Source organism: Salmo salar, chromosome ssa10 (genome assembly GCF_905237065.1).
Source record: "Salmo salar chromosome ssa10, Ssal_v3.1, whole genome shotgun sequence".
Lineage (NCBI taxonomy): Eukaryota > Metazoa > Chordata > Actinopteri > Salmoniformes > Salmonidae > Salmo > Salmo salar.
In genome coordinates this window covers 107,731,784-107,756,586 of record NC_059451.1, presented here as the reverse complement: position 1 = coordinate 107,756,586, position 24,803 = coordinate 107,731,784, and the positions used below count along the sequence as shown (strand labels likewise).

Here is a 24,803-nt window from a genome sequence, read left to right as displayed (position 1 = left end):
AACTGAATCCCAAAAACACATTTCCACTGCATTTCAGCCCTGCCACAAAAGGACCAGCTGACATCATGTCAGTGATTCTCTCGTTATCACAGGTGTGAGTGTTAACGAGGACAAGGCTGGAGATCACTCTGTCATGCTAATTGAGTTCGAATAACAGACTGGAAGCTTCAAAGGGAGGGTAGTGCTTGGAATCATTGTTCTTCCTCTGTCAATCACGGTTACCTGCAAGGAAACACGTGCCGTCATCATTGCTTTGCCCAAAAAGGGCTTCACAGGCAAGGATTTTGCTGCCAGTAAGATTGCACCTAAATCAACTATTTATCGGATCATCAAGAACTTCAAGGAGAGCGGTTCAATTGTTGTGAAGAAGGCTTCAGGGCGCCCAAGAAAGTCCAGCAAGTGCCAAGACCGTCTCCTAAAGTTGATTCAGCTGCGGGATCGGGGCACCACCAGTACAGAGCTTGCTCAGGAATGGCAGCAGGCAGGTGTGAGTGCATCTGCACGCACAGGGAGGCAAAGATTTTTGGAGGATGGCCTGGTGTCAAGAAGGGCAGCAAAGAAGCCACTTCTCTCCAGGAAAAACATCAGTGACAGACTGATATTCTGCAAAAGGTACAGGGATTGGACTGCTGAGGACTTTGGTAGTCATTTTCTCTGATGAATCCCTTTTCCGATTGTTTGGGGCATCCGTAAAAAACCTTGTCCGGAGAAGACAAGATGAGCGCTACCATCAGTCCTGTGTCATGCCAACAGTAAAGCATCCTGAGACCATTCATGTGTGGGGTTGCTTCTCAGCCAAGGGAGTGGGCTCACTCACAATTTTTCCTAGGAACACAGCCATGAATAAAGAATGGTACCAACACATCCTCCGAGAGCAACTTCTCCCAACCATCCAGGAACAGTTTGGTGACGAACAATGCCTTTTCCAGCATGACGGAGCACCTTTCCATAAGGCAAAAGTGATAACTAAGTGGCTCGGGGAACAAAACATCGATATTTTAGGTCCATGGCAGGAAACTCCCCAGACCTTAATCCCATTGAGAATTTGTGGTCAATCCTCAAGAGGTGGGTGGAGAAACAAAAACTCACAAATTCTGACAAACTCCAAGCATTGATTATGCAAGAATGGGCTGCCATAAGTCAGGATGTGGCCCAGAAGTTCATTGACAGCATGCCAGGGCGGATTGCAGAGGTCTTGAAAAAGAAGGGTCAACACTGCAAATATTGACTCTTTGCATCAACTTCATGTCATTGTCAATAAAAGCCTTTGACACTTATGAAATGCTTGTAATTATACTTCAGTATTCCATAGTAACATCTGACAAAAATATCTAAAGACACTGAAGCAGCAAATTTTGTGGAAATTAATATTTGTGTCATTCTCAAAACTTTTGGCCACAACTGTAGGTAGGCCATGACTGGCCTCACACTCCAGTACAGTAGGTGGCGGTGTATGCACATTAAAAGTTGGAGGCGATCCACCAACCCAATCCCAAAGAAGGAGCCCCCCCCCATGCATTTACCACAAATTCCTCATTTTGACACATTTGCTGTATTGTACATTGCTCTGTTACTCTTGTTTGTATGTTCATTAGCACTGTATACATGATGCAAATAGCTAGGTTTCCATCCAACTGTCGACAGATTTTCTTGCGAATATTCTAAAATCCACATACAAACAATATGCGCACTTTCCCAGCAGATATTTTTCCATCAAATTAAAAGGCTGTGCATGTTGATGTAGTGCACATAAAAATTCCTTTTACAGAATAAATGTACCAAATTAAAAATACAAGTTAAATGGGTTTCCATCGCATTTTCAACTCTACTGGTGATTTACTCACAAAATGGTTTCATTATATAGTGAGTGTGCTCACTCTTGCATTGGCGCCCGCACTCCACCTAACAGCTCGCAGATACAGTGCCTAGCCTACATGATGAGGTTATTATGGACAAAAGAGCAAATTATTCGATGATCCTGACACGTCAACATTTATTGGAAAGGAGCATCAAGCTCATCACCTCATAATTTATTTTAGCTGTAGCCGAATAAACTGCATGCTTTCTCGTTGAGTCCCAGTTGGAGGACCACACGTCATCACGTGACTCCAAGTTTACTTCTAAACTCAGCAAAAAAAGAAACATCCCTTTTTCAGGATCCTGTCTTTCAAAGATAATTCGGAAAAATCCAAATAACTTCACAGATCTTCATTGTAAAGGGTTTAAACACTGTTTCCCATGCGTGTTCAATGAACTATGAACAATTAATGAACATGCACCTGTGGAACGGTCGTTAATAAGACACTAACAGCTTACAGATGGTAGGCAATTAAGGTGACAGTTCTGAAAACGTAGGACACTAAAGAGGCCTTTCTACTGACTCTGAAATACACAAAAAAGAAAGATGCCCAGAGTCCCTGCTAATCTGCGTGAACGTGCCTTAGGCATGCTTCAAGGAGCAATGAGAACTGCAGATGTGGCCAGGGCAATAAATTGCATGTTGGTACTGTTAGACGCCTAAGACAGCGCTACAGGGAGACAGGACAGACAGCTGATCATCCTCGCAGTGGCAGACCATGTGTAACACCTGGACAGGATCGGTACATCCAAACATCATACCTGCGGGACAGGTACAGGATGGCAACAACAACTGCCCGAGTTACACCAGGAACACACAATCCCTCCATCAGTGCTCAGACTGTCCGCAATAGGCTGAGAGAGGCTGGACTGAGGGCTTGTAGGCCTGTTGTAAGGCAGGTCCTCACCAGACATTATCGGCAACAATGTCGCCTATGGGCACAAACCCACTGTCGCTGGACCAGACAGGACTGGCAAAAAGTGCTCTTTACTGACGAGTCGTGGTTTTGTCTCACCGGGGGTGATGGTCGGATTCGCATTTATCATCGAAGGAATGAGCGTTACACCGAGGCCTGTACTCTGGAGCGGGATTGATTTGGAGGTGGAGGGTCCGTCATGGTCTGGGGCGGTGTGTCACAGCATCATAGGACTGAGCTTGTTGTCATTGCAGGCAATCTCAACACTGTGCGTTACAGGGAAGACATCCTCCTCCCTCATGTGGTACCCTTCCTGCAGGCTCATCCTGCAATGATGTACATTGTATTTTTACTTAAGTACTTTACACCACTGACATTCAGATTTGCTGCATATAGAAGGGTTGGTTGTTTAGCATAACGGGTGGGTCTAATCCTGAATGCTGATTGGTTAAAACCCCCTTCCAGCCGGTGTCTATTCCACAAGTTGCCGCCGTCTAAATGTATGGGGTTAAAACGCCTATTTACTCTGTTACATCTGACTGCGCAATCCATCAGCCCAGCCAGGAAATTTTATAAACTTGATCTCCACAATAAAAAGCTTATAGACATTATCTCACATTTCTTTTAGACTAACATTTAGTTTTCAACAGCGGAGATTTGTATAAACCTTGCCATCTGTCTCTCCGACATTTGCAACATTGTTTCAATATTGAATTTCGATCTCCTGCTGTCCCATAGTAATGTCTTCGGGACGAGACAGACAGGCAGGCAGCGTTTCTCATCCTGTCAAAACATTTTCTATGCCAGGCAAAAATCACACCTCATTAGCTTAGCTCATTGTTATGTATGTATCCCCCCAAAAAAATCACTAGAAAACAGCTTAAACAAATGTTAACGGGAAAAAAAACAGCTACTTTGCTGTTATTTCTGCTGCACCTTTTGACGTGACTAAGTTAGCCATAGTTGGCTGGCTAGCTAGCAAGCAAGGGATAAGAATGTTGCCAGCCAATACGGCAGTGGAACATTTAGAACGAACAGCTTCGCAAACTCGTCATTCTCTCAACCAGCTTCATGAGGTAGTCACCTGGAATTCATTTCAATTAACAGGTGTGTCTCCTTAAAAGTCAATTTGTGGAATTTCTTTCCTTCTTAATGCGTTTGAGCCAATCAGTTGTGTTGTGACAAGGTAGGGGTGGTATACAGAAGATAGCCCTATTATGGCAAGAACAGCTCAAATAAGCAAAGGGAAACGACAGTCCATTATTACTTAAAGACATGAAGGTCAGTCAATACGGAAAATGTCAAGTTTGAAAGTTTCTTCAAGTGCAGTCGCAAAAACCATTAAGCGCTATTATGAAACTGGCTCTCATAAGGACCGCCACAGGAATGGAAGACCCAGAGTTACCTCTGCTGCAGAGGATAGGTTCATTAGAGTTACCAGCCTCAGAAATTGCAGCCCAAATAAATGCTTCACAGAGTTCAAGTAACAGACACATCTCATCTCACATCAACTGTTCAGAGACTGTGAATCAGGCCTTCATGGTCGAATTGCTGCAAAGAAACCACTACTAAAGAACACCAATAAGAAGAGACTTGCTTGGGCCAAGAAACACAAGCAATGGACATTAGACTGGTGGAAATTTGTCCTTTGGTCTGGAGTCCAAATTTGAGATTTTTGGTTACAACAGCCGTGTCTTTGTGAGATGCGGTGTGGGTGAATGGATGATCTTCGCATTTGTATTTCCCACCATAAAGCATGGAGGAGGAGGTGTTATGGTGTGGGGGTGCTTTGCTGGGGACACTATGATTTATTTTGAATTCAAGGCACACTTAACCATTTACATTTTACATTTACGTCATTTAGCAGACGCTCTTATCCAGAGCGACTTACAAATTGGTGCATTCACCTTATGATATTAACCAGCATCGCTACCACAGTATTCTGCAGCGATACGCCATCCCATCTGGTTTGCGCTTAGTGGGACTATCATTTGTTTTTCAACAGGACAATGACCCTACACACCTCCAGGCTGTGTAAGGGCTATTTTACCAAGGAGAGTGATGGAGTGCTGCATCAGATGACCTGGCATCCACAATCCCCCGACCTCAACCAAATTGAGATGGTTTGGGATGAGTCGGACCGCAGAGTGAAGGAAAACAAGCCAACAAGTGCTCAGCATATGTGGGAACTCCTTCAAGACTGTTGGAAAAACATTCCAGATGAAGCTGGTTGAGAGAATGCCAAGAGTGTGCAAAGCTGTCAAGGCAAAGGGTGGCTATTTGAAGAATCTCAAATATAAAATATATTTGGTTACTATATGATTGCACGTGCTATTTCATAGGTTTGGTGTCTTCACTATTATTCTACAATGTAGAAAATAGTAAACAATCCAAAGTAATAATCCCCTCGAAGCCGTTGTTCTGAGGATATATTGGCAATATTGACATATTGGAACGGTGTTGTTAGGCCCGAGAATAAGTCGAGGGCTGACAAACCATGCCAATATTTCCTCCAAACACCGGCTTCTCGGGCATTATCACTTAAACAAAATCAACTCCTGCGCAACTATGGGGCAAAACAGATGCGGTTGGCTTAAATTGTTGACAATGTAAACTACATTGTCTCCAATGTTTATTGAAAACAAATATAGTTGCACAATGAGCATTTGTTAACTGTTGTTGGTTAGCTAGGTAGCGAATTTGAGCCATATTAGCATTGACATGAAATCAGCCAAAACAAGACATGGCATCAAGAACAAGATGAAACAAGTCACTTGCGATACCCCACATGGCAGTTTCTTGTCATTGTTGGTAGCTACCTGGCCATCCAGAATCACAACAACTCATGGACTTCTGCCCCATTGAAGCGTGAACATCATCAGCTAACCCATCTATTAAAAGCAGGTGTATAACACAAGTTTTTTTCTCAGCATCTGTTACATGACAGCTTTTGTCACCTACACCATATACACAAAGAAGGTAGTCAACAACCAACATAACAATATTCACATACAAGCTACACATTGTCTGGCAGTTTCGGTAGCTGGTTTATAGACCCTATGTATTCCATTGGTGAATTTAGGATCTATACAATTATGTTACACCTTGCATTGCTTCCTGAAAAACTACATTCAAGGGTTTAACTATTTTCCTGTAAAAACGAATGTAAAATACACACAATTCCCCCCCCATGTACAATGTATTTACAAACTTTTGAAAACAGCATTTGGTTAACAGTATGATTAAAAAGTATATCCAACAGATAACAACACCTCTAACTTAAAAACATGTACTGTACATGTATAAATTGTGGACATGAGTCGTCTTCTGATCTGTCAAGTTAGTAAAAAATTATAAACAGTCATTTTAAACATATGTGTTATTTTAAACATACCCATCAGTGTCAAAAGCTGTTGTAACAGTCATTTGTTCAGCTAAATTCAAAATTATTTTGTAAGGTATAGCTGCAGACTAAAAGTAAATCTTTGATTGTCTGGCATGGTGAACTCTTGATTGGTAAACTGTCGGTCTTGATTAAATTATTAGCTGCACTTCTACCTTTCTGCATACAAAACAATATGTACACTGACAAGCTGACCATTATAAAAATTGTACACTCAAGGTGTACACATTTCAACATTTTCAGATGAAAATATATACATCATTGACCCATTCACCCCAGAAACACTATCTCAAGGGCCATGAAAAATAAGGCAATAATAACATTCCATTGAACAAAACTATAAATAATTGGTCATCTTTACAAAACGTAAACATTTCAAAATCTTTCCTCAGATTCCAACATTTTTATAGTATTTCCCATTCACACCCCTCCTCACTGAATGAATACATTTTAAAAAAGGAATAAAATGAACAAAAACTAGGGTTTAGGAGAAGGCATTTGTTTTTCCGAAAACAGACAGAACAGAAGACTTGGAGAGGACCTCCCCCTCACACACACAGCTGTACCCTGTGTGACCACCTTGTCATACCCCTGATGAGATGATGTCTGTGTCAATTATTGCTGATTAGTACATTTACCTCTGGGATTGTAAACACAAACATATACTGCAATATCAAAGACATCAGTTTAGCACCCGTTTCTCCATCCCTGTGGAATTAGGTAGCCTAGGCCCTATACACTGAGTATACAAAACAACATTAAGAACACCTGCTCTTTGCATTACATAGACTGACCTGGTGAATCCAGGTGAAAGCTATGATCCATTATTAAATCCACTTCAGTGTAGATGAAGAGGCAACAGGTTAAAGAAGGATTTTTAAGCCTTGAGACAATTGAGACATGGATTGTGTATGTGTGCCTTTCAGATTGTGAATCGGCAAGACAAAATATTTAAGTGCCTTTGAACGGGATATAGTAGTAGGGGCCGGGCGCACCGGTTTGTGTCAAGAACTGCAACACTGGGTTTCACGCTCAACAGTTTCCTGTGTGTATCAAGAATCGTCCACCACCCAAAAGACATCCAGCCAACTTGACACAACTGTGGGAAGCATTGAGGAAAAGATCATGATCATTAGAAAGCAAATTACAGACTCCTCTTTAAATCTGGGTATTCCTCCAAAGCTCCATTGTCCTGAGTCTGCACAACTCTGCCAGGACCTAGGATCAAGGGAGATACTAAAGTGTTTTAGTACTATATCTCTTGATGCAATGATGAAAATAATCATGGCCTCCAAACCCTCAAGCTGCATACTGGACCCTATTCCAACTAAACTACTGAAAGAGCTGCTTCCTGTGCTTGGCCCTCCTATGTTGAACATAATAAACGGCTCTCTATCCACCGGATGTGTACCAAGCTCACTAAAAGTGGCAGTAATAAAGCCTCTCTTGAAAAAGCCGAATCTTGATCCAGAAATTATAAAAAACTATCGGCCTATATCGAATCTTCCATTCCTCTCCAAAATTTTAGAAAAAGCTGTTGCACAGCAACTGACTGCCTTCCTGAAGACAAACAATGTATACGAAACGCTTCAGTCTGGTTTTAGACCCCATCATAGCACTGAGACTGCACTTGTGAAGGTGGTAAATGACCTTTTAATGACGTCAGACCGAGGCTCTGCATCTGTCCTCGTGCTCCTAGATCTTAGTGCCGCTTTTGATACCATCGATCACCACATTCTTTTGGAGAGATTGGAAACCCAAATTGGTCTACATGGACAAGTTCTGGCCTGGTTTAGATCTTATCTGTCGGAAAGATATCAGTTTGTCTCTGTGAATGGTTTGTCCTCTGACAAATCAATTGTAAATTTCGGTGTTCCTCAAGGTTCCGTTTTAGGACCACTATTGTTTTCACTATATATTTTACCTCTTGGGGATGTCATTCGAAAACATAATGTTAAATTTCACTGCTATGCAGACGACACACAGCTGTACATTTCAATGAAACATGGTGAAGCCCCAAAATTGCCCTCGCTAGAAGCCTGTGTTTCAGACATAAAGAAGTGGATGGCTGCAAACTTTCTACTTTTAAACTCGGACAAAACAGAGATGCTTGTTCTAGGTCCCAAGAAACAAAGAGATCTTCTGTTGAATCTGACAATTAATCTGGATGGTTGTACAGTCGTCTCAAATAAAACTGTGAAGGACCTCGGCGTTACTCTGGACCCTGATCTCTCTTTTGAAGAACATATCAAGACTGTTTCAAGGACAGCTTTTTTCCATCTACGTAACATTGCAAAAATCAGAAATTTTCTGTCCAAAAATGACGCAGAAAAATTAATCCATGCTTTTGTTACTTCTAGGCTGGACTACTGCAATGCTCTACTTTCCGGCTACCCGGATAAAGCACTAAATAAACTTCAGTTAGTGCTAAATACGGCTGCTAGAATCCTGACTAGAACCAAAAAATTTGATCATATTACTCCAGTGTTAGCCTCCCTACACTGGCTTCCTGTTAAGGCAAGGGCTGATTTCAAGGTTTTACTGCTAACCTACAAAGCATTACATGGGCTTGCTCCTACCTATCTTTCCGATTTGGTCCTGCCGTACATACCTACACGTACGCTACGGTCACAAGACGCAGGCCTCCTAATTGTCCCTAGAATTTCTAAGCAAACGGCTGGAGGTAGGGCTTTCTCCTATAGAGCTCCATTTTTATGGAATGGTCTGCCTACCAATGTGAGAGACGCAGACTCAGTCTCAACCTTTAAGTCTTTACTGAAGACTTATCTCTTCAGTAGGTCCTATGATTAAGTATAGTCTGGCCCAGGAGTGTGAAGGTGAACGGAAAGGCTGGAGCAACGAACCGCCCTTGCTGTCTCTGCCTTGCCGGTTCCCCTCTTTCCACTGGGATTCTCTGCCTCTAACCCTTTTACAGAGGCTGAGTCACTGGCCTACTGGTGTTCTTCCATGCCGTCCATGGGAGGGGTGCGTCACTTGAGTGGGTTGAGTCACTGACGTGGTCTTCCTGTCTGGGTTGGCGCCCCCCCCTTGGGTTGTGCCATGGCGGAGATCGTTGTGGGCTATACTCGGCCTTGTCTTAGGACGGTAAGTTGGTGGTTGGAGACATCCCTCTAGTGGTGTGGGGGCTGTGCTTTGGCAAAGTGGGTGGGGTTATATCCTGCCTGTTTGGCCCTGTCCGGGGTATCATCGGATGGGGCCACAGTGTCTTCTGATCCCTCCTGTCTCAGCCTCCAGTATTTATGCTGCAGTAGTTTATGTGTCGGGGGGCTAGGGTCAGTCTGTTACATCTGGAGTATTTCTCTTGTCTTATCCGGTGTCCTGTGTGTATTTAAATATGCTCTCTCTAATTCTCTCTTTCTCTCTTTCTGTCTTTCTCTCGGAGGACCTGAGCCCTAGGACCATGCCTCAGGACTACCTGGTATGATGACTCCTTGCTGTCCCCAGTCCACCTGGCCGTGCTGCTGCTCCAGTTTCAACTGTTCTGCCTGCGGCTATGGAACCCTGACCTGTTCACCGGACGTGCTTGTTGCACCCTCGACAACTACTATGATTATTATTATTTGACCATGCTGGTCATTTATGAACATTTTAACATTTTAACATTTGACCATGTTCTGTTATAATATCCACCCTGCACAGCCAGAAGAGGACTGGCCACCCCTCATAGCCTGGTTCCTCTCTAGGTTTCTTCCTAGGTTTTTGGCCTTTCTAGGGAGTTTTTCCTAGGGAGTTTTTCCTAGCCACCGTGCTTCTTTCACATGCTTTGCTTGCTGTTTGGGGTTTTAGGCTGGGTTTCTGTACAGCACTTTGAGAATATCAGCTGATGTACGAAGGGCTATATAAAAATAAATTTGATTTGAAATTTGATTGGAGTCAACAGTGGCCAGCATCCCTGTGGAATGCTTTCGACACCTTGTAGAGTCCATGCCATGAGAAACTGAGTCTGTTCTGAGGGCAAAAGGGGGGGTTGAACTCAATATTAGGAAGGTGTTCCAAATTTGGTATACTCAGTGTACTTCACAAGTATCAAAGAGTTAGCTAAAAGAAGAGTATATGGGTATAAAGGAACAGAAACTGTGAGTCTGTGACTAATGAGACAATTGGATGATCTTTGGGAACCATGGCTCTTCTCTCTCTGGTCTCCCTCTCTGCAGTAGAGTACAGAGGGACAAAAAAGTGCATCCATTTCTCCACATGAAGACAGCTTTTAAAGCTTTTGGAGACAACTCATGCCTTTCTCTTTTCTTTCTTCTTTCCACTCTCTCCTGCAACTTCTCCCTCCACTTGGCCCTGCTCCTTGGAGAGTGTCTCATCTCCGTGACAATGGGAGACGGGGCAGAGCAGCGTAGAGCTGTCTAAGGTTGGTGACATGGCGTTAGCCTCGCGCTCTGGGTCCAGACTGAAGACTGGAGAGACTGGGGACAAGGGAGGCAGGGAGGAGGACATGGAGGGCTGTGGGGAAACTGGGAGGTTAGCTCATTCAGAGCATACAAGTGTGTGTGTGTGTGTGTGTGTGTGTGTGTGTGTGTAGATAATGTGGGTGTTTTTCTTTTGTGTTTTTTTTTTTTTTAACAGCACATGCCATACCTGTAGAGAAACGCTGGATTTGTTGATCTTCTCCTTAATCTTGGCGAGGGTCCCTTTGAGGCCTGTTTTCTGATGCGCCACATCCAGAGCAGCTTTGAATAGCTTGGGCGTGACCGTTCGAGGAGGGATCACCTGGGCCGGCTCCTTCGGAGGCTTCTTATCTTTCGTGAGCATCTTCCTGATTCCGGAAACATCAAACAATCACAAATTCAATACACAAAAAATGGTGAACTTCGAAACACCCAGAAATGAATAGTAGTCTTTATTCCCCTGTCTAACCTGGCCTTCTTGCGGAGCAGCTTCTGGGACTCGGGGTAATGCACTAGAATCTCATTGAGGTCCTTCTTGTCCAGGATGAACAGGTTGGCGAAGCCATGAGCCACCACGTTTGCTGTTCTCCTGTTCCCTCCACCCACTGCCAGCAAGCTTTCAACCCAAAGAGAAGAAATCCAACTAGAAAAAGTACATTTCCTGAAGAAAATGTGTGTGCTTGCTTCAGTGAAACAAAGAGCATAGGTCAGACCTGACATCATGCTCACCTGATTTCCCCAAACACTGACCCCGCCCTCAGCGTGACAAACACAGTCTTCCCGTCTGGCCCGCCCACCACCTGCACCTCTCCGGCTTTGATGATGTACATTTCCCGTCCAACTTCACCCTGAAACACAGAGCGACAGTCAGACGTCTCCTGCTCTTAACAGTTTACCTTACACAAAGAAGGCGCAGAGTGCATACAAACTACATTAAATACATTCAAACAGAGAAGAACGCTCGCACACACGCGCATGCACGCAGACACAAACAAGCTAGAGAGGCGGCACAGCTACCGCATATTGCTTTAACCTTTACCTTTTTGCAGACATAGTCCCCTGGGAGGTAAACAACAGACCTCAGTCTCTTCAGCATGTCAAAAATCATCTGTCTATCACAACCCTGAGAGGGAGAAGTAGGGCTGAGTGAGAACTACAGAGAGATAGAGCTCGTCAAATATTCTGTGGGCTGAGACAACCTGAAGAGGCCCTAAGACTTACGCACCTGGAAGAGAGACACTTTACTGACAATGTCATAGTTGACATCCACAGCGATGTCCAGCCTCATCTTGTCTGGGAGCTGGACCAGAAGCTCCTGTTCATCTGTATAGAGACAGACACAAATAGAGAGTAAACACAACGCAACACAAGGCAATGCAACACAATGCAACAGAACAACACTACACAGCACAAAGTGACATGTGCCTACCCAGCATGCCCTGGGACTGCCAGGTGTAGTTGTACCAGGTTTTAACCCGGTTCTGCACATCTTTAGGGATACGGTAGGAGGCCATGTATTTGACAGTGTTGTCCATGCATGCTCTGTAGTACGTCTGTCCTGCTGTGGCTGCACCAACCACGTCTCTCATCTGAAAGAAATGGTCATTGGCCAATCAGGAGTCGACACTAATCACAACAGCCAACACTATAATTAGTGTTGAGAAAATGTTCAGATAATGATTCAGAGCTAGATAACAAGTAGTATTCTTATCAATCAACAAATCTAGATATTTCATCCTTAAACACATTATCATATTTTACATTATACACAGCTATTGGTAATGTGGTAACCAACCTGTCCAATCATGATGGAAAAGGCAAACACTCCAACAAAGTAGTTGATGAGCTGAAAGATGATTTCAAAGAGCGTTGTGGGGTCTGGCAGTCCACCAATGGTGATTAGGGTCTTCACAGCAAAGTAGTAGCAGCGGATGTAACTGAAAAACATGATTACAGGGACAATTCAATTCAATGTGAAGGTATGATTATGATGATTATAAGTTTATTGAAGGTGAATCCTCACACCTGTTGCCCTGTCCATCATAGACCCACTGCGTGGAGCCCAGACCTTCATACGCAGAGCCCCAGTAGTACAGACAGGCATTACAGTGCAGGCAGTACAGCAGGTAGGTGGTGGTCCGGATCACTCTGATCAAACCAGACAGAAGGAGAGAGTGGCTTTTACATACTGAGCTGCCCCTCATGTCCCTCAGAAAGACCAGGGCCTGAGTCTCAGAATAGGTGTGCTTATCTAGGATCAGGTCCCCCTGCCCATATAATCCTATTCATTGTAACCTGAGCATGGTGATGCAGATAAAATACTGTGCTAAAAATGTAACAACAAGTTGATTGTGCTCACCTGTAAACGTAGGCTTTGGTCAGGATGCCCTCAAGACGGTCGTTGAACTCGAAGAAAGACATTATCTGGAGAATGGAGGAAAGATTAGATTTTAATTGCTGTCTGAATAACATGATGGTATGTTTCACAGTAGCCATCAATTGTCCGATTAACAAAATCACCCATATTAGTGAACTTATTTAATTTCAAACTTTCTAGTATAGGCTACTTATTGTAATGAACAATATCGGCAAAATGCCTGCGATAAGTGATCAGTGCCGATAATTTTTGGTTAATCTCAGCTCTATATCACAGTCAACCCAGGTAGACCACACAGGTGGCAGGTAAGCCTTACCTTTAGTAGTCGTGGGAAGCGGAGGAGTGGGTTGATCCCAGTTTTAAAATAGAACAACTCCAGTGGAACAAGACTGATGACATCCATCTGTAACCCAGAGAAACACAGTCAGAGACATGGACTGTAAATAAACTGACATCATCACATGGCTAAAAAACATTATTTTTCTCAAAGCTATTCAGTAATAAGTATATAGCCTTGCACGAGCCGGAAAGGTAGGCCCTGTTTCTGTAGCGTGAGGCAGCTTAATGTACAAGTACACACCCTGGGCAGGATGCTAGTCTATCACAGGGTCTTACCCCAAAACTATCTCCTTAATGCTGAGTGCCAAGCAGAGACTCATCAGGTCCCATATTTACAGTCTTTGGTATGACTCAGCCAGGGATTGAACTCACAACTTTCCAATCTCATTGAATACATTCTAACAAAAGGGCCACGGAGTAGTCATTCAGTAGTGAACACTGCAAAATCATTTTCAAGTGAAACCTTACCTTGAAACGAAAGGTTTTCATGTAATTCACTCTCATGTCCTTTTTGTCAAACTGCAATGGGAACAAACAAAAAACACATACATCAATGATTTTGACACGTGTATTTCTGTGTGTGTATCTGAAAAATCCATTTGAGACCTAACCCCTCGTCTGGCAACATGGTCTCATTAGAATGCCAAAATAGGGACATTTCACAATTGTAGTCTCAATCTCACCACTATGTCTCCACTGCGGACAAACTGCAGGCGGGGCTGGAAGACCAGGATGTCCAGGATGTAGATGAGGTCACACAGATAGTCAGTGAGTAGCCACAGGTAGATGTTACTGGGGGTCTGGTAGGGGAAGGCCCAGCGCACCGGGATAAGCCACATGTTCCAGTTCCACGCCAAGGTGACGAAAAACAGCCACAGCACATAGACCAGATCTAGAGAGAGAGATGCATCATCCCCATAAAGCAAAAGAAGGAGCAGGTATGACAAAGATCAACAAATTAGGTCACTGAAAGCAAAACTAACATTCAGATCAAAGCAGGAGGTTGTCACTAGTTACCATAGCCACAAAGTCATAATTGCCTATTTCTACAATTTCTCTACTTAAAATCTGATTTTAAACCTAACCTTAACCACACTGCTAACCTTATGTCTATTCTTAACCTTAAATTAAGACCAAAAAGCAAATGTCTGTTTTCAGTAATTTTTACAATGTAGCCACATTTGACTGTGGGTGTGGTAACTAGTGACAACCATCAGATGACAAAATTGGAGTAGAAAAAGTAATAGAGAAGGAGGAGGAATTAATACAAGAATAGGAGGAGGAAGAGAGGAGGGTTAAAGGAGGAGGAGATAGTGAATGCTAGGCGGAGGGGGCGCTCACTGGTGAAGGGGTCGATACTTGCGGGAAAGCGGTAGTGCAGCAGAGCTCTGATCCAGCGAGGAGGCGTCACCTTGCAGCATAATCTAGGCTTGGGTTGCTGCTCCTCCATCTCCTCCTCCTTCAGCTCCTCTGGAGGAGCAGGAGGAGGTGTTGGAGCTCTCGCAGGGGCTGCAGGTGAAAGAGCAGAGGAGAGTCACAGGTCAGAGGTGAAAGGTCGGGTTAAAGAGGTCGTTGGCCACAGCTGTGCTGATGCAGCTCACCTGTGTGTGAGCGGACAGTCCGAGTTTTGATATGTTTGGCTGTGCGTTTGCACCTGGAAATAAATGGTACTGTAACCCTTCACTTGAAAAAGGAGAGCCTCACACTCTAGGAACTCAGATGCAATCACTTTATAACCAAAACTTTGACAGCCAAGCTGTTTTCATTAGGGTACAAATGACAAACACTGTGGGTCACTAGTTTATATACTGAACAAAAACATAAATGCAACATGTAAAGTGTTGGTCCCATGTTTCATGAGCTGAAATAAAATGTTGTATACGCACAAATAAGTTATTTGTCTCAAATTTTGGGCACAAATTTGTTTACATCCCTGTTAGTGAGCATTTCTCCTTTGCCAAGATAATCCATCCACCTGACAGGTGTGGCATATCAAGAAGCTGATTAAACAGCATGATCATTAAACAGGTACACCTTGTGGTGGGGACAATAAAAGGCAGTTTTGTCACACAACACAATGTCACAGATGTCAGGCTGTTAGCCAGCCTGTCAGCTTAGTGGAGTCTGCCACTAGCACAGTCAGCGTAGTCAGCTCAGCTTTCCCCATTGAGACCGTGTCTGTGCCTCGATCTAGGTTGGGCAAAATTAAAAATGGCGGTGTTCGCTTTAGCAATCTCACTAGTATAAAGACCTCCTCCATTCCTGCCATTATTGAAAGAGATTGTGATACCTCACATCTCAAAATTGGGTTACTTAATGTTAGATCCCTCACTTCCAAGGCAGTTATAGTCAATGAACTAATCACTGATAATAATCTTGATGTGATTGGCCTGACTGAAACATGGCTTAAGCCTGATGAATTTACTGTGTTAAATGAGGCCTCACCCCTGGTTACATTAGTGACCATACCCCCGTGCATCCGGCAAAGGCGGAGGTGTTGCTAACATTTACGATAGCAAATTTCAATTTACAAAAAAAAAAACAACAATGACGTTTTCGTCTTTTGAGCTTCTAGTCATGAAATCTATGCAGCTACTCACTCACTTTTTATAGCTACTGTTTATAGGCCTCCTGGGCCATATGCAGTGTTCCTCACTGAGTTCCCTGAATTCCTATCGGATCTTGTAGTCATAGCAGATAATATTCAAATTTTTGGTGACTTTAACATTCACATGGAAAAGTCCACAGACCCACTCCAAAAGGCTTTCGGAGCCATCATCGACTCAGTGGGTTTTGTCCAACATGTCTCTGGACCTACTCACTGCCACAGTCATACTCTGGACCTAGTTTTGTCCCATGGAATAATTGTTGTGGATCTAAATGTTTTTCCTCATAATCCTGGACTATCGGACCACCATTTTATTACGTTTGCAATTGCAACAAATAATCTGCTCAGACCCCAACCAAGGAGCATTAAAAGTCGTGCTATAAATTCTCAGACAACCCAAAGATTCCAGACTGCCTCTGCCTACCCAAGGACGTCAGAGGACAAAAATCAGTTAACCACCTAACCGAGGAACTCAATTTAACCTTGCGCAATACCCTAGATGCAGTTGCACCCCTAAAAACTAAAAACATCTGTCATAAGAAACTAGCTCCCTGGTATACAGAAAATACACGAGCTCTGAAGCAAGCTTCCAGAAAATTGGAATGGAAATGGCGCCACACCAAACTGGAAGTCTTCCGAATAGCTTGGAAAGACAGTACCGTGCAGTATCGAAGAGCCCTTACTGCTGCTCGATCATCCTATTTTTCCAACTTAATTGAGGAAAATAAGAACAATCCGAAATTTCTTTTTGATACTGTCGCAAAGCTAACTAAAAAGCAGCCTTCGCAAATGGAGGATGGCTTTCACTTCAGCAGTAATACATTTATGAACTTCTTTGAGGAAAAGATCATGATCATTAGAAAGCAAATTACAGACTCCTCTTTAAATCTGGGTATTCCTCCAAAGCTCCATTGTCCTGAGTCTGCACAACTCTGCCAGGACCTAGGATCAAGGGAGATACTAAAGTGTTTTAGTACTATATCTCTTGACGCAATGATGAAAATAATCATGGCCTCCAAACCCTCAAGCTGCATACTGGACCCTATTCCAACTAAACTACTGAAAGAGCTGCTTCCTGTGCTTGGCCCTCCTATGTTGAACATAATAAACGGCTCTCTATCCACCGGATGTGTACCAAGCTCACTAAAAGTGGCAGTAATAAAGCCTCTCTTGAAAAAGCCGAATCTTGATCCAGAAATTATAAAAAACTATCGGCCTATATCGAATCTTCCATTCCTCTCAAAAATTTTTGAAAAAGCTGTTGCACAGCAACTCACTGCCTTCCTGAAGACAAACAATGTATACGAAACGCTTCAGTCTGGTTTTAGACCCCATCATAGCACTGAGACGGCACTTGTGAAGGTGGTAAATGACCTTTTAATGACGTCAGACCGAGGCTCTGCATCTGTCCTCGTGCTCCTAGATCTTAGTGCCGCTTTTGATACCATCGATCACCACATTCTTTTGGAGAGATTGGAAACCCAAATTGGTCTACATGGACAAGTTCTGGCCTGGTTTAGATCTTATCTGTCGGAAAGATATCAGTTTGTCTCTGTGAATGGTTTGTCCTCTGACAAATCAATTGTAAATTTCGGTGTTCCTCAAGGTTCCGTTTTAGGACCACTATTGTTTTCACTATATATTTTACCTCTTGGGGATGTCATTCGAAAACATAATGTTAAATTTCACTGCTATGCGGACGACACACAGCTGTACATTTCAATGAAACATGGTGAAGCCCCAAAATTGCCCTCGCTAGAAGCCTGTGTTTCAGACATAAAGAAGTGGATGGCTGCAAACTTTCTACTTTTAAACTCGGACAAAACAGAGATGCTTGTTCTAGGTCCCAAGAAACAAAGAGATCTTCTGTTGAATCTGACAATTAATCTGGATGGTTGTACAGTCGTCTCAAATAAAACTGTGAAGGACCTCGGCGTTACTCTGGACCCTGATCTCTCTTTTGAAGAACATATCAAGACTGTTTCAAGGACAGCTTTTTTCCATCTACGTAACATTGCAAAAATCAGAAATTTTCTGTCCAAAAATGACGCAGAAAAATTTATCCATGCTTTTGTTACTTCTAGGCTGGACTACTGCAATGCTCTACTTTCCGGCTACCCGGATAAAGCACTAAATAAACTTCAGTTAGTGCTAAATACGGCTGCTAGAATCCTGACTAGAACCAAAAAATTTGATCATATTACTCCAGTGCTAGCCTCCCTACACTGGCTTCCTGTTAAGGCAAGGGCTGATTTCAAGGTTTTACTGCTAACCTACAAAGCATTACATGGGCTTGCTCCTACCTATCTTTCCGATTTGGTCCTGCCGTACATACCTACACGTACGCTACGGTCACAAGACGCAGGCCTCCTAATTGTCCCTAGAATTTCTAAGCAAACGGCTGGAGGTAGGGCTTTCTCCTATAGAGCTCCATTTTTATGGAATGGTCTGCCTACCAATGTGAGAGACGCAGACTCAGTCTCAACCTTTAAGTCTTTACTGAAGACTTATCTCTTCAGTAGGTCCTATGATTAAGTATAGTCTGGCCCTGGAGTGTGAAGGTGAACGGAAAGGCTGGAGCAACGAACCGCCCTTGCTGTCTCTGCCTTGCCGGTTCCCCTCTTTCCACTGGGATTCTCTGCCTCTAACCCTTTTACAGGGGCTGAGTCACTGGCCTACTGGTGTTCTTCCATGCCGTCCATGGGAGGGGTGCGTCACTTGAGTGGGTTGAGTCACTGACGTGGTCTTCCTGTCTGGGTTGGCCCCCCCCTTGGGTTGTGCCATGGCGGAGATCGTTGTGGGCTATACTCGGCCTTGTCTTAGGACGGTAAGTTGGTGGTTGGAGACATCCCTCTAGTGGTGTGGGGGCTGTGCTTTGGCAAAGTGGGTGGGGTTATATCCTGCCTGTTTGGCCCTGTCCGGGGTATCATCGGATGGGGCCACAGTGTCTTCTGATCCCTCCTGTCTCAGCCTCCAGTATTTATGCTGCAGTAGTTTATGTGTCGGGGGCTAGGGTCAGTCTGTTACATCTGGAGTATTTCTCTTGTCTTATCCGGTGTCCTGTGTGTATTTAAATATGCTCTCTCTAATTCTCTCTTTCTGTCTTTCTCTCGGAGGACCTGAGCCCTAGGACCATGCCTCAGGACTACCTGGTATGATGACTCCTTGCTGTCCCCAGTCCACCTGGCCGTGCTGCTGCTCCAGTTTCAACTGTTCTGCCTGCGGCTATGGAACCCTGACCTGTTCACCGGACGTGCTTGTTGCACCCTCGACAACTACTATGATTATTATTATTTGACCATGCTGGTCATTTATGAACATTTTAACATTTTAACATTTTGACCATGTTCTGTTATAATATCCACCCTGCACAGCCAGAAGAGGACTGGCCACCCCTCATAGCCTGGTTCCTCTCTAGGTTTCTTCCTAGGTTTTTGGCCTTTCTAGGGAGTTTTTCCTAGGGAGTTTTTCCTAGCCACCGTGCTTCTTTCACATGCTTTGCTTGCTGTTTGGGGTTTTAGGCTGGGTTTCTGTACAGCACTTTGAGAATATCAGCTGATGTACGAAGGGCTATATAAAAATAAATTTGATTTGATTTTGATTTGATGTCTCAAGTTAAGGGAACGTGCAATTGGCATGCTGACTGCAGGAATGTCCACTAGAGTTGTTGCCAGATCATTTTATGTTAATTTATCTACCATAAGCCACCTCCAATGTCGTTTTAGAGAGTTTGGCAGTACGTCCAACCAGTCTCACAACCGCAGATCACGCGAGCCCAGGACCTTCACTTCCGGCTTCTTCACCTGCAGGATCGTCTGTGACCAGCCACACGGGTACCTGATGAAACTGATGAGTATTTCTGTCTGTAATAAAGCCCTTTTGTGGAGAAAAGCAAATTCTGATTGGCTGGGCCTGGCTACCCAGTGGGTGGGCCTATGCCCTCCCGGGCCCACCCATGGCTGCGCCCCTTCTCAGTCATGTGAAATCCATAGTGTCATGACGTTGGCCTGTGGGTAAGGTTTATGACCCCCCCATAAATACCTTTCTCCCTTCCCCTCTCTTTCTGACCCTACTGAAGGACTTGAATAGCCTGTGTTAAATATAGAGAGTCTGGGAACATCAAACAAATGGGGAAAAGGAACCATATTTTGGTAATAAAACCAGTTGGAAATATGCTTGGGAACGTAATGAGTATGGATGTCAGTTCGGTGTCATCTGAGACATTATGACTGATGACAGGACGACATAAACTGTACCTGAGAAAGTATACACCCTCTAGTTATCAGAGTAACATGGAATTGTTATGCAATTGAAATGTTTGATATTGAAATTGTTTGTTAGGAGATTAAATGTAATTTTAGCTTCCAAATGAGAGAATTGGGTTTTCATAAGGAAAGTGCCCTGCTTGATCAGTGGCCCACCCCTGTGAAGAGACAGGGGTTATAAACGATGAAACACATCCTTCCCCCTCTCCACTATATAAGCCTTTGACGAAAAGATAACCATTGTTCCAGTACGTGAGGTCTGCAGCCTCTACGTTAGAAGGACACACGTCAAGTACAGAACTAAGCCAACCTCGGCGTGAGCTTTGGTGGCGAATGGTATGAACTTTGAGCTTATTCATTACAGAAGTGATACTTCCTAGCCGTTGAGTTAGCAGCGGCCGCTGTAGACGGGGGCTAGGAAAGGACGGACGACGGATCCAGTCTAACAGACAGACGAAGATACCACCACGTATCCAATTTACCACCAGAGACATTCTTCCGAGGACAGGAAGATCTGTTGGCCAGCATCTACGACCAATCTACCGAAGCGCAGCTCAGAGTAAATATTTATTGCATTTTCCTTTTCCAAATGGGCGGTAATTTAGAATGCATAAGATAATGTATTTATGATAGCATAGCTGCTGTTTCTTTGTTCCTAAGTCTTCCCGCTCTTTCATTCAAGCCCAACCCCCTTTCCTTTGTGTAACCAGCCATCATGTATGACATCATTTGTATTCGGTGTATATGTAATTCTGTGTAATTAGTTTAGGTATTTAGTAAATAAATAATTAAACCCAATTTTGTATTGCTGATTCAACTTGTTAGCCAGGGTTCGTGAAGATAGCCAAGAATTTACAACTTTCATTATGAGACTGAAAATAAGATAAGGGTTAATATTGACTGCTATCGATGTAAAATATTACTAAGTATTTTAAGAGTTTATTCGGAAGATAACGGCTCTATAAACGTTCTTCCGTGGTGCCCCTACTTTCTAGTTAATTACATTTACATGATTAGCTTAATCAGGTAATATTAATTACAGAGAAAGGATTTTATAGGTTAGCATGTCATATCACTTAATCCGGCATAGCCAAAGACACGACAATAGATTAGGGCCTAAAGAATTTATGACTTATTTCCTTATTTGAACTGTAACTCATTCAAATTGTTGTATGTTGCGATTATATTTTTGTTCAGTATAGTTTGAAAGGAACACACACAGGTGTCTGTAATCATGGCTGGCTGTTGCTCGATTTCATTGGTTGATTTAGAAATATAAATAGAACATATAAAAAAGCATGAATGGTTAACAAGATTATAGATACCGTTTGGCTACATAGGCCTACAAACATTATTTACAATGGATAGCAAAAACACAATCACAAGAATGGCTTCAGATCAAAGTCTACGCTGAGACCGAAGGGAGCAAGGGTCTTTAAATGAAAGATTCAGGCGGCCCCTCGTTTTAACAATAAATTGTCAAGGTCACCCCCTCTTCTAGGAAGGGTGACGTATTTGATGCCTAAATAGCGAAGGGACAAAATATAGAGTGGTTAGCTTCCAAAAAGTGGTCTGCAACTGGGTACGTCAAGTTTTTGCACCTAACTGTAACCCTTCACAACAGGTGTCTTTCTTAGTCATGGAGCGAATGAGGTTGCTTCGTAATTCAAGACAACTGATACACAAGGGACTGAATTGTATCTACTGTGTTGCATTCTAACAGTGTGCAGATTACTGCTGCCTGTCAGTTTTTAAGAAAATGTTACTACAAGTATTGGGAGTATTAGTATTTCTTCTTATTTTTTGCTCCCTTGTTGCTAGCATTGTCAAAATCAGGCCCATTGTCTGTAAGCCATGTGTGTTTGTAACTGTATTTGTGGCATGTGTACATTGGACATTGAGCACATGACCAGACCTGAGTGTAACTGTTATGTGTTACCCACAGGCAGTGGGACTGTCATCATCAGAGTGATCTGGGTCTATGAGTTTCTCTTTGGCCCTTTCTGTCCTCTCCTTAAACATCTTGACCAGCTCCTGTAGGCGCTCGTTCACCACGTAGCTGGCCTGGCTAGCGGACGACGCAGGGCGCTCCTTTAGCCTTCAAACACAAAACATCCATAGGTAATTAACACACACCCACCAAACACTTTCCCTGAAACCACACATCAATGTTCTTTTGAAGTGAATATAACAACACTTGTGTTGGTGTGAATAAAAGCACAGATGGAAAATGTCTCCCATACACACATTTTATCTCTGCACCTTTATTGTGCCTGAATTTCAGTCAATATGACCTTTCTCAAGACATTCACGGATGGTATGAGAAAGGCTATTCTGACCACATTGTCGATACCCACCGACCAACACATTTTGTGCAGTAGACATATGGAGCTAGCTAACAGTGGTGATGTGGAGGTATTCATATTCACCCATCATCTCCACTGAGGATGCTGGACTGGCTAGGCCATGCCCTCACTGCAATCTCCATCTCCTCTTCATCCTCCTCACTCTGAGAGTACAACTTCTTTCTGTGGAGGGGAGGCAGGGAATAACACTGTAGCACAGTGCCTGATACAGACAGATGGAAAAACTAAGGCTGCTATCATTTGGAACCTGCTCTGTTATTAGAGTGCTCCCTGCAGTCTTCCTTACCATGGGGCATTACAGTTTACACAGGAAGGGAATGGCAGTATAGGGAATACAGTATGTGGAACATGGTGAAATTATGTTGTCTGAACATTCAACACAAATCTCATGTACACTAAATGAGGCCCTGAACTATCTTGAGCATCAGCTTTTTCAAGTAGTATACATTTTTACAGAGAACCACATAGGTTAGGATGGGGTGAAGGAGTGAGGATGCAGTAAGGGTGATGTAACAATGTACGCTGAGAGTCAGGAAGGAAGTTCAGGGAGTGAATACATTTTAATAAATAAATGAACAAAACAAGAAACACAAACAGCGCACAGACATGAAACAGCAACAATGACGACTGGGGAAGGAACCAAAGAGAGTGACATAAAGGGCAGGTAATCAAGGAGGTGATGGAGTCCAGGTGAGTGTCATTATGCGCGTAAACGCTGGTGACAGGTGGGTCGCCGTGACGAGCAGCCTGGTGACCTAGAGGCCAGAGAGGGAGCACACGTGACAGGTGAATTTCTGATGATGGGATGAATGTTGATGGTTGGATGGATCCTTGATGTGACAATGATTACACATCTTACATATTGGTCTAGATATTCTTGGGTTTCTTCTCACTAGGTCAGTCCATGGTTCCATCAACAGGGGCAGAGAAGTGTGTGTGTGTGTGTGTGTGTGTGTGTGTGTGTGTGTGTGTGTGTGTGTGTGTGTGTGTGTGTGTGTGTGTGTGTGTGTGTGTGTGTGTGTGTGAAACAGAATGAGATGGGAGAGGTAGAGAATCACAATGACAACAACAATCACTAACAGCATTCATACAATTAGTCACAGACGGAACACACAACCAGATGACAGGTTGAAGATAGTGCAAGATACTCTTATTGTACTTACTTCTCCATTTATTGCACTTACTATTGACATGACTCGCATCGGTAGCAGACAACAGAACAGACACATAACAACAGAAAACAGCACAAGATAGAACAGCAACACAACACAATAAAACAGAGCAGAACAGCAGAACAAGACTACAAACATAGATGAACATGCTATTGAGAGACAGACAGTAGATGGACAAGTAAAGGGACACTAAACACCATGTCTAAAGAGGTTGGGAGTGGGGGGGGGGCTTTCAATCAACAAAATAAAATAGAAATACAGTCTATAAACTAAGATGCACTGTATTTTATAGACATTCTCCATTCTTACTCTTTTTCAGCAACTTTACTGTTGACCAAAGCAATATAGAAGGAAAAAAGAAAACACCAATTTAGAGGATATCAGAGGTTGGGAAATAAATTGCAGTAGTAATAGTACTATTAGAGACAGCAGTCATGTGCTTTATATATATATTTGGACAATATCTTTATGTGAAGGCAATTTCATTTGGGAGTATACACTCACCTCTGACGGCTGGTTTTGGACACTCCGGGTACGGTCAGGGTCTTGAAGTTGGGGTCCTGTAGGGTAAGGATTTGGGGAATGTGGTGGCGGTGGTGCTCCCCTCCGCCTGAATCCACATCCTCCACATTGACAGCTGGGTGCACACTGAGCCTGGAGCTCACTGGGGAAGCAACAGGAACACACTGAGTGACTCAACTGTTCTCCAGTGGAACACAGCTAGTAACAAGGCTTATGTACTGTGGTACTCTACACACATATACTAGACCAGTGGTATTCAAAGTTTGGGACTTGACCCCTAGTGAACTGCAGTGGGGTTGACAATTTTTTTTAAATATTTCTTTTTTTAGGGGGGTGGACAACAAAAATACAGATTATTGTATGGGTTATTGGTTTACTTTCATTTTGATAAGAGGTGAAAATGCAATGAATTTAAGGTTATTTGTTGACGTAAAAATCAAAATGTACAGATTTTAAGGTTGTGACATTAGATTTGCTATGGGGTAGGGTCGCGAGAAATTCTTGGGGAAAAAATGGGGTCCCCACTGAAAAAGTTTGAATACCACTGTACTAGACGCTT

At 43.3% G+C, this 24,803-nt stretch overlaps 1 protein-coding gene across 5 annotated transcripts in view; it reads right to left on the bottom strand.

Annotated features, from left to right (window-relative positions):
- Positions 1-10,095: 10,095 nt before the first annotated feature.
- The window catches only part of LOC106561447 (cyclic nucleotide-gated cation channel beta-1), a 34,402-nt gene continuing 19,694 nt past the window's right edge, over positions 10,096-24,803 (bottom strand). For 3 of the 5 annotated variants that reach the window (XM_014125412.2, XM_014125413.2, XM_014125414.2), the window contains 18 exons: positions 24,227-24,386; positions 24,032-24,049; positions 22,614-22,712; positions 22,128-22,282; positions 14,653-14,820; positions 13,995-14,203; positions 13,780-13,830; positions 13,289-13,375; positions 12,955-13,019; positions 12,621-12,743; positions 12,391-12,532; positions 12,025-12,184; positions 11,821-11,918; positions 11,635-11,718; positions 11,325-11,443; positions 11,065-11,211; positions 10,786-10,963; positions 10,096-10,650 (listed from right to left, as the gene is read on the bottom strand). In XM_014125412.2, the coding sequence (XP_013980887.1) occupies positions 10,426-10,650; positions 10,786-10,963; positions 11,065-11,211; positions 11,325-11,443; positions 11,635-11,718; positions 11,821-11,918; positions 12,025-12,184; positions 12,391-12,532; positions 12,621-12,743; positions 12,955-13,019; positions 13,289-13,375; positions 13,780-13,830; positions 13,995-14,203; positions 14,653-14,820; positions 22,128-22,282; positions 22,614-22,712; positions 24,032-24,049; positions 24,227-24,386 (2,288 nt within the window). In that variant the 3' untranslated portion in view covers positions 10,096-10,425. The remainder of the gene's footprint in view (positions 10,651-10,785; positions 10,964-11,064; positions 11,212-11,324; positions 11,444-11,634; positions 11,719-11,820; positions 11,919-12,024; positions 12,185-12,390; positions 12,533-12,620; positions 12,744-12,954; positions 13,020-13,288; positions 13,376-13,779; positions 13,831-13,994; positions 14,204-14,652; positions 14,821-22,127; positions 22,283-22,613; positions 22,713-24,031; positions 24,050-24,226; positions 24,387-24,803) is intronic. The other 2 variants (XM_014125417.2, XM_014125416.2) reach the window with 2 other exon arrangements.